A 10,437-nucleotide genomic window follows, 5' to 3' on the forward strand; every position below is an offset into this window, starting at 1 on the left:
TTTTTTCTTTTTTATTTTACTTTACTTTATTAGTTTTGAAAATTGTAAAAACATCTCTACTTTCTTTAGTCCCACATCGGATAAATACAAGAAAAATTCTCAACTTATTTATGATCCCTCTCTCTTTAATGCTTAAGAGTGAGAGAGATAGAGACTGGGCCTCGCGTGCACATGGGGGCCCAAAGCACTGTGGGACTGCAGTCCATTGAGTTTGGGACCAATCCGTCGAAAAACCTTAATGCGCGTGTACGCATACGATACGCACGCAGAGGGGGTGCAGAGAGGCAAAATTGATTTTACGACGATTTCTCCGCACCTAAATCACCGATAAGTTCTTCCAATTTCATCGAATTATTTACATTATAATATTACTTATAATCATTGTTTCAATAAACCAGAATCAGGATTTTATCCAACAAATTGCATACAAACTAAATCATTACGACTATTTTTAGTAGGTAACACCCCCCACAAGTTAAAGTAAACTACACTCACCACTTCCAAATCCAACAAGGGCCAGAGACCTAAACAGCATCCATCCTTTCCAATGCAATGAAGCATAGAGCCAATAATCGATACCTTCCAAATTTTATGGTCGAGAGCTAATTTAAACTTTTATTGCAATTTCTAACATGTTATCAGGCAAATTAACACCACAAAATTCATAAATAAACAAAGATTGCGCTTAAGCATTCTCAGAAAAGTAAGATAACCTAAATAGAGATGTGCCCATAAATCATAAAAATAAAAAACCCACTTTGCACGTCAGGTAATAAAAGAAACAATTAGCTAGATCAGCGTGCGTAAATGCGTTCAAAAAAAATATGACACCACGATCCCGGGGATATCACGTGCTGTCCACAAAATCACAGCAACTTAAATGAGGAAAGCAACGTCTCACTCACTTGACCCAGACTCCAGTAGTTTACTGTACACAAACAAACAAACAAAAGGGTGCTCTGTAGTCAAACCAAAAAAAAAATAAAAAAGGGGGCAAGAAAAGAGAGAACAGAACAAGAAGCCTCCTTTTCGTCCTCTATGCTTCCAAAGTCAATTAATTCAACCTAAGATCCAAAATCATACAGATCACATCCCCATCATACCCAAAGTTCATTAGTTGACCATACCAAGTTTTGACATTTTTGTCTTTACTACTTTAAATAAATTTCTCTAATAAATTAAAGAGCACCAAAATCCCACAAATGTACGCTCGAATTAGTAGAACATGCAGCCACGTGTCTCTCGTTAGCAATAAGAGCTGTCACGTCACCAATTCTCTCCCCAAATTCATAACGAAGTTGTCCATGTTGAACTTCCCAAGTTCTTAACACACCTCCCGATAAAATAATGGCATATCCACCGTTAATACAACCCCACACTCCTTGGGCTCCACCACCACCCCCGATCACCCTAAACCTACATACCTCCTCCAAGTTATCCACACGACGCACGCGTGCTATTCGACGATTATTCACCGTTAAAACTAAATCATTGTGTACATCAACTGAATCAACAATTATGCTCCGTACGAATTCCTCATCATGCAGTACAAGCCCATGGTTTCGTAAATCGAAGACTATCGACCTGAGTCTAGTATATGCCACGGCTGATTCCTGATTTGTGACCCTAACTCGTCCAATAGAATCGCTTAGATCGGTCAACATATGCCAACCCATAACCGATTCTTGATCAGTAAGTGATCCACCCACGAACATAAGTTGTTCATTTTCTCCATCCCATATGTGAAAGGCTTGACCGGCAACACCAGCAAATAGCCCAACCCACCACCGTCTATCGCCTGTGAAGTCCACCAACGTTCCGTTGATCAACACGTTTCCCAACTGAACACGACGTGTACCTTCCGCTTGAATTGTTGCCACGTGGATGTCCCCGGATAAGGAAGCGAAGACGAGTTTTAAATCGGCGAGAACAATTCCAGACACGGCGCGCGAAAACGGGCCAAGCCCATCATGCGGGTGAGGAAGAAAAGTTCCGACGTGGAGCCTAGTTGACAGGTCAAACAGGCGGACTGAACCGTTGACGAAACCGCACGCAAGGTAGAAATCAGATAAAGCAAGGCAACGACAGGCAAGCCCATCGCGATTTTCAGAAGCATCGTAGTCAAGGATCGTATACTGGGCATCACCTGTACGAAAGTTATCTGCTGTGCGGTGACGATATACGTACTCTTCGCGCCACGTGTCCTGTTGTCGACTATCACGAGCCCAGATCTGACGGGTGAGATTTTCCCATAAGGGATCAGAGCGCGAGACTGTGTGCCACGTGGAGCATACCTGTAGAACCAAAGAGAAGGTAATTAATTAAGACAAACGTTGTCGTGGAATAAATTATGATGGCACATGGTTATTAGTTATAAATCAAAGCTTATTGGGGCGTTGAATACGGATAGAATTGTGGGCCCACCAAAGGCTGTCTATTAAAACTTCACATTGATCGCGACACGTATCCCCACATATACAACAACGATAGTCGTATAGAAATGGGACGAAAAGGAATTGCTAAAGAAGTGATCAAACGATTTTCTCCAGTAAGTCAACGAGGAATGATAGTGTACAACCCAGACGAAATGTAGTAACTGTCACAATCATTAGATTAGCTAATATCTCATGTTATCAAAGGTTGTAATTTGATCAATTAAATAATCAGAGAAAATTTCAAATGATTGAAATTTGAAGGTCTACATATGATCATACACACCTATAAATTTATAGACCATGTAGCACACCATTCAACCGTTAAAGTTTCTATGTTCAAGATGTAACTGTTGGGGAAGAGAAATGACACGTGACTAATTATTCCGAATTTGATGTATCATGGGGGAGGGGGGTTGAGTGGAGGGATCTCACAAGTCACTCACAAGCAAGAGTGAGAGTGAGTGTGAGGGAGAGAGAGAGAGAGAGAGAGAGAGTCCTGGCGGCAAGAAGACAGCTGTGACTGAGAATCTGAAGCGATTTGTCTTACAGGACGATGCCTCACTCATCACATCTGTCGTCAGAGTTTTAATTACTTAATACAGATAAGAGATAGTAACGTACACAAGTACAAAAGAAAAGCAAGATTCAGAACTAAAGAAAGATTAAAAATAAAATAAAATGCTTTGGGCAGGGTGAGTGAAAGAGACTAGAAGGAAAAAGACAATTCAACTCCTAACGACTCTTGAACATCTGGAAAACTGGAAAAAAAATATGAAAAGAAAATTCCAAGTGAAAGACAAGACCCTTTTTGACATACAATGTTTGGCATGTTTTGGAATTTTATAGGGATTATATTTTGGACAAAAACACCCTTTACCTAATTCACATGTAGGACTGAGATTTTCTTCTTTTAGATTTTCAGCTTACCCCACATATATAGCATTCTTTTTGGGCCCACTAACTAATAAAAGTTTGGCCCATTTACTTGGAAGAACTTAAGCTCAATCTTTGCAACCATTGGGGACCATTACCGACTGCCCCTAAAAGTGCATGGGCACACATTGATTCCCAGTTTATGTTTTACCTAGGTTATGAAAACTACTAGTATCCAATGACTAGAAAGTAACTACATGTTCACTGAAGTACCAACTGAAGAGCAGTCTTGTTAAAAGATGCCAACTTACCCTTAAAATGAAACCCACTTGCCGATGTATATTTTCATTTCGAACGAACCAACTAGCAAACATGATTGTGGTCAAGTACATTAGGGTATCAAACCATCCAAAAGTTTGTCTTGGTAAAATCCATCCATCATGAAAAATATCATATTTCATATAAAGAGGCATTTACTAGTGATACTTCTTATTAAAGTTGAAGGATAGCAACAGCCCCATTGGCAATCCTACCAAAATAACAATCAAAGACATTTAAACTAATGATAAGGTGATCATCTTTTCAGCACCTATACCAAGTATTTGTGGGTTTGGGGCAAGTGACTTTTATGTCCCCATATATTAAAAATAAAATTCTTCTATAACAGAAATATATTGTGCTTATTCATATTCTATGTACATGTCCAGCAATCATCTCGATTATATCTCATATGAGGATTAAACCCATATCCCAAAAAACATAATCAATAAGACCAACTTCTCTACTAGTATTATCCACAGATCCATCTAACAATCTTCATCTCCACATTTAATGAAATATGTTGCTGCTTACTCAATGGGCATGTAGCAACAAAATAACCTTTATTAAGAATTATTTTTTGTGGTATTACCAATCCTATTAGTACATATCCAAATTATCTCAAACAGACTTTTCTGACATACCCGTTTATAATACTATTTTCTCTAATCTTCCTACTGCCCATCTAATCATCGTCATGGCTTCTACAAACATATTTTCCATTATAAGAGCCCATGTAAGAAATATATTTCAAGTTAAAGATAATAGATAATAATAGAATGATCTCAGTATCAAATAAACCAAAGTAGAACCATCTGTGGAGCATGGACCAGTACAACCAACATCTACTAGCCTGAAAAACTAACTTGAAAAAAAGACAAAAAAAGTGAGAACAAAAGTTATGACATCAGAATTGATCACAAACTAAAAATAGGCAAGAACCTACATGTATGACCAGAGTAGGCTACCTCTGAACATGATCATAAATGAGGCATAGCTGATCATCATAATGCACAGCAGGTAAAGCAGACGTCCTTTGATTCCTTTCTATATTTTTATGCAAGAAAGCTACCCAATGAAGACAGAACTAAGAAAGTTCAGTCAAAAAGGAGAAATTTTCAAACATAAACCCCTCTGACCTCCCATCACCCTTTACAGTGATTATTTAAGATAAAAAAAAAACTCAGAATGTTTTTTTCCCGAAAATTCTTTTAATATTTGGCCCGTATAATACAAGTAATAATGTAATATATATACTATAATTAGGTGCCTGACCATATCGGAAAATATTACTGGTCTTATCATTTCCTCACTAAATATCTAAACTGAGTTGTATAGTGTAAACTGCAAAGCATCATTAGAAAAGTAGTGCAACTCTGATCTCAATCTTCCAATCCATGGACAACAACTCTAATCCCAACGACCATAACCTTGATCCTAACCTTAGGATGAAAAGGATGGAAGCCAATCCATTGGTCAGGAATTATGGAGAGAATGTGTTGTGTTGGGATAGTTATAAAAAGAAGGATCTGATCTAGAAGATAACCTTAATCAAGCAGTCCTCCAGGACCACTCGGAATTCATAATGTTAAACATCTGTTCTTATAGTTTTATCCATCAGAAGCGTAAATCAAGGCTGAAATAGATGGCTGATTGTTGGAGATAAGTGCGCTAAATTACTACGGAGATTCTTTAGCACATTATCATTTCTCGTCTAAAACCCTAAAATCACGAAAGGGAAAAAAAGAGAGGGAAAAACTCGAATACTCTCTCTCTCTCTCTCACTCAACACTCTTTGAAATTATCGATCAGAAAGCCATTAAAGCAAAAAAACTAATTAACTAAAATGTGGATTACGAGAAAGAATTTAGCATGAAATAGAACAAATAGAACTTCGAATTCATAAGAAAATCGACAAATGTTACCAAAATGGAAGAAATAGAAGGATTTAGACGGAAAAACAAACCAGAAAGACATTAGCGATGGCTGGACCAGCAGCTAATCTACCAAAGCTTCGAGCGGCATCAATGGCGACCTGATACGCGAGATTTTCGACGAAAGGTTCAGGCCAGACTCCATCATTAAATCTTAAACGAGAAGATGAAGGTCCTTCGAACTCTCCTCCTCTTCCTCCTCCGTCATCTCCATCTGAAGATGAGGGGGAAGAGGAAGAAGACATGAGAGAGTGAAAGCGAGAGAGAGAGAGTGAGAGAGAATCAAACCAGTAGAGAGAGTGAGGACGGGGAGAGAGATTCAAATTAGGCTAAAACAAGAAAGAGAAGCGTTACAGTTATATACACAGAGGTGGTTTTAGTTTGCATTTTTTATTAAAATAAAATAAAATTTGTACGTTTCCCGCCATACCTTACTCTGCAACGACGGCGGAGCACGTTATTTATTAAGGAAACGAGTAATTAGGCAAGTCAAGTCAAGTCATGGGGGACCTACACTCAAATTACCGCTGGTTCTTCACTTTTTCTTCGGATTTTAGGATGCTCTTTCGATTCGTACTACTTTCCACCTTTATATCGTGAGAAATCTTAATCTCTTCTCACTTAATTTCTCCATATATCAAAATATCTTATTTTTCTTTTCTGCTCCTACAGTCCAGACATCTTCTCAGTGTTGGCGGTATCTTTTGTTTATTAATAGCTGACCCAATAGATCCTCCTTGTTATGCCAATACAATTTCTACATGTGGAAAAGGCCTATCGAACAAAAGGCAGACTTTTTTCTTTTCTTTGATAAAGGCACACTTTCTTGTACATGTCACCTCGAGATAAGTACAATTATTTTTATTTTATTTTTTATTGGGGGAAAATCCCACTCATCGATTAGACGTGTGAAAAAACAAAAAAAACCACCACCACTATTGAAAAAGGGTAAGAACATTTTCAAAATAATCATCATTTCAAGCAAAATAATGATAATAAAATTTAGATTAATGATAATAGTTTAAACTAACGATAATAAAATTTAGACTAATGATAATACGACTCGCAAAAATATACGCGATTGACGTGACAAGTACATAGAATCAAAGTTTCGTGAACTTGCCACATCAACCGCTTATCGACCATGTACATTTTTTTCAATTTAAATTATAACGACTCAAGAATTTGCAAATTATTATTGAGAATGGGCCACTAGATTTAATATGTAGAACTTGTATGTTATTGATCTCTCCTCGTGAGGGAACACATGCTAGTGTGCATGACCTTGTCATACAACCAAGGACATATTTTGAAGGTACAAGTTGCTTCTCTAGAGAAAGATTGGCTGGCTGATCACAAGAACCATAATGAAACATCAAGGACTAACTCCAACAACTATAATAATTGGAGGAGACAAGCATCCCCCATTCAACCATTTCCTAAGTTGATTGAGGAGAGATTCCCTCTTTATTTTGTTAGACATACAAAATTTTCCATTAATCAAGGAAAAATTATGTAAAAGATCCTCGCGAAGTTACTTCGTTTTAAATAGTCCCTAAATTTTTTAGGATAGCTTGATAGGACATTTAGTAAATTTTTATATTCTAAATGATCCTTCGTTATTATTGAACTCTCTGCTTTTTTTTTATATACTATCGAGTTCACTACTTTTTAAATAAAAGTGGTGAAGCGACATTGGTAAAACCCATCCATTTTTAATTTTCAAATTTTTTTAGTCTAAAATACATGGAAAGATTTATTGGAAATATATCCTAGAAATGTCATTTTTATTAGTTTATTAATTAATTTATTAATAATTTTTACGATTATTTATCATTCAATTTATTATCATCAAACAATGATATATGACCAATTTTGATCAATCATGAGATGATTGATGAGGTATAAGATATCATAAGGTCCTCAAATAAATTACAGTACAACTAAGTGGTCAACTTAGAGTTGACACAAGAGAATTAGTTACATAATTCCTTTAATCTAAAATCGTCACAACTATGGATAAAATTAGGCACTTCATTTATATGGTTGTCATATTGTTAGAGTGTATGCATTTGATGTACAATACCATATTCTAAAGGTATCATGATGTTGATCACACACCCAACAAATGGGTGCTTGTCAGTACATTGACTAATTGTGCATAAATTAATTATTTTTGAAAGTTATTATCATAATAAAATTAATTTGTAATATAAATCAAGTTTAGAAATTTCTTAAACCTAGAACCTTATTCATCATTGAATGAGAATTTGTTTACTTTAATTTTGTTTATAATTCACATTGATGAATTACAAAATGCCATTAATTAGATAATCGGTGAACTATTTGGATGATGATAAGAATTCAACAAGAAATTTACAACTATTAAGTTGGAAAATATCAAATATTAGGAAAAGGATGACCGTGGATAATAAATTTTGGTCAGGTGAAATTTTAATCGTTGTTTTTAATCGAATATATATATATTTGATAAAATATATATTATTTATAGTATATTTTTGAAAAAAGATTTTTTTTATAAATTATCCATTAATCACCCTATAGTCCCAATGTCGTGCACAAAAACTAAGAATTGGATAGTAGAAAATTATTTTCAAAGGTCTTTGGATAAGATATTGTTTATTACAGAGGAAATTATCTAATTTAAAATTTTATGGGAAAGACCTATTGGTTAAATATCAAATTTCATGAGTTCAATTGTAATATACATATCTCGTGTCACTTGCGATTTTTTTGTACCTATTTGATTTAAGGTCAGTTGATTGGTACAATTTTAGCCTAGAATACGATATTCAGAAGCAATATGAGTCTATACTCAGATCAAATTATTTATTCATTTTTTTTTCTCATATGTGTATTTTTCTTAAAATAAGGTCTAAAATCCATTATTTAATATCCTTTTAAAGGCCCTTAAAAATTGAGGACATTTTCTTTATGTATTTTATTTAGATAAAATTAAATGCTTAAAAGAAAAATTTATTGTTAGAGATTCATATGTGAATTCTCTTTGACCAAATAAATAATCTTATTTTATAGGATTTGTTAAATTCATCCTCTCTTATTTTAACAAAAAAAACAAAAAATCAAAAATTAGTTACGATATTAATAATGATTTAGAATATGTTAAGAGATAAGAAATCCTCATGAATTGTGCCTAGTCCTTAGGTTTTTTTCAAAATTTAAAATTTATCAAAAGTCTTTAAATAGAGGAGAATGGCTTTGATAAATAACACACAATACAAAAATAAAAAATAAAAAATTTGTATTTAACACACAAGAGATGATTTAGAAAGCTTGAGGGATATAAGTTCAAATCTAAAGGAAGTTGGAAAAATGATAGATCTTTGACGAATAGCAGATTCACCGAGTTGTAGAGATCATCCAACTTTGATATATTCTTCTTCATCATCGAATACTCCAAGAAGTAATTTTTTTTTTTTTTTTTACCTAGAATTAAATTGATTGATGATTAATGTTAAAGGGCGATATTCAAATGATTCAGATTTATCAGTGTTTCCGTTGAAATTAATTTTTCAAACTGATTTTCCTAACAAGATTAACTAAAAACTTGAGATGACGATTTGTTTGAATGATTTTAACCCAAAATAACTATTCTTAATTGCTTTTCATTCAAAAATTATGAAAAAAAAAATACTAGATTTTTAGATATATCCCCAAAATATTTGAAAAATTCTTGAAATGGTTTCTTGTTATTATTCTTCTTTCTTAAATCCTTTATGACAAAATGAAGTCTCAGAAACGTAATTGAAATGCAAAACGGTGAATTTGAACTATTAGGGCATCCAATTATAATAAATGTGGGAGATGAGGTCTAGGGACTATTAAGAAAAAAAAAGTTTACTAAGGGTATGTTTGATTGCACATAGAAAATAAAGTGGAAAATGATATTTTTCAAGTGTTTGATTGCACATAAAAATGAAAATTCATTTCCCACGCCAATAAAAAAGTCCACAAAACATGGATTTCACTGTTCTACCCATATGGGTGGGAAAGTGAAATCCACCCATATGAGTAGGAAAGTGAAATTCACTCATATTTTTTATCCTCAATTCTTCCTCACTCATATCTTCTTCTTCCTTACTACCACCACCATCACACTAACCTCATTGTTTTCATCATCACCATCTCCAACCACATTTTTTTTTTCTTCTCTCTCTTCTTTTTCTTTTCCTTCTTCTTCTACATTCCTTACCTCCACTGCCACCACCACCACATTCTCTCATCATCTCCCCTACTTACCTCCGTCGTCACCGTTGTTATCATGCACCACTACCACCACATTCTCCCCTCTTCTTCCTCATTTACCTTCGTCGTCACCGTCGCCACCACCACATCCTCCCCCATTTCTCTTCCTCCTCGTCTTCTTCTTTCTCTCTACCTCCTCTCATCTTCTTTCTCCTCCTCCTCTTCTCATTCTTTTTCTTATTTTTTCTCATGATTTTATCCAAATAAAATCAAATAATGGAATTTGATTTTCCTACCCTACCTATTTTTCACTATTATTTTTTTATGAATTTCAAATTTCATGGAAAGTCATTTTTCATGCAATCAAATTTATCCTAAATGGACTATTAAGAGATCTCAAAAAACTTATGAACTATTTAAAAAGAAGTCCCTCCATGAGGGTCCATTAAGTAATTTTCCATTAATCAATCCTATTGCTATAGATTATTTGAAAGAGGAAAACACTTGCAAATAGGTGATGAAATGTAAGAATTTCCCAATAAAAATGTGTCTGTAAAATTATATTATTCCTCATAAAACAATAATTGATCTCTTAGAAATAATAAAAAAAAATCCCGTTGTCTCACCCATTTATTTGATGGAGAGCCTCA

General features: G+C 34.5%; 1 protein-coding gene across 1 annotated transcript; it reads right to left on the bottom strand.

The window, feature by feature from the left end:
• Positions 1 to 735: 735 nt before the first annotated feature.
• On the bottom strand, positions 736 to 5,854 carry SAP (Transducin/WD40 repeat-like superfamily protein). The gene is made up of 2 exons (XM_086455133.1): positions 5,593 to 5,854; positions 736 to 2,294 (listed from the first exon to the last, which is right to left on the bottom strand). The coding sequence occupies exons 1-2, from the start codon at positions 5,803 to 5,805 to the stop codon at positions 1,179 to 1,181; spliced, it is 1,329 nt and encodes a 442-aa protein (XP_086311259.1). The 5' UTR covers positions 5,806 to 5,854; the 3' UTR covers positions 736 to 1,178.
• Between the last annotated feature and the right edge of the window lie 4,583 nt (positions 5,855 to 10,437).

Source organism: Akebia trifoliata, chromosome 1, assembly GCF_017979445.1.
Source record: "Akebia trifoliata isolate Shusen 1 chromosome 1, ASM1797944v1, whole genome shotgun sequence".
In the NCBI taxonomy this organism is placed as follows: domain Eukaryota; kingdom Viridiplantae; phylum Streptophyta; class Magnoliopsida; order Ranunculales; family Lardizabalaceae; genus Akebia; species Akebia trifoliata.

Bases quoted from the DNA above. Each gene is read 5' to 3' on its own strand.
- SAP (XM_086455133.1), bottom strand. From the start codon at position 5,805: ATGTCTTCTTCCTCTTCCCCCTCATCTTCAGATGGAGATGACGGAGGA. The intron at 2,295-5,592 runs GTTTGTTTTTCC...TTGGTTCTACAG, and splicing joins CCATCGCTAATGTCTTTCTG to GTATGCTCCACGTGGCACAC.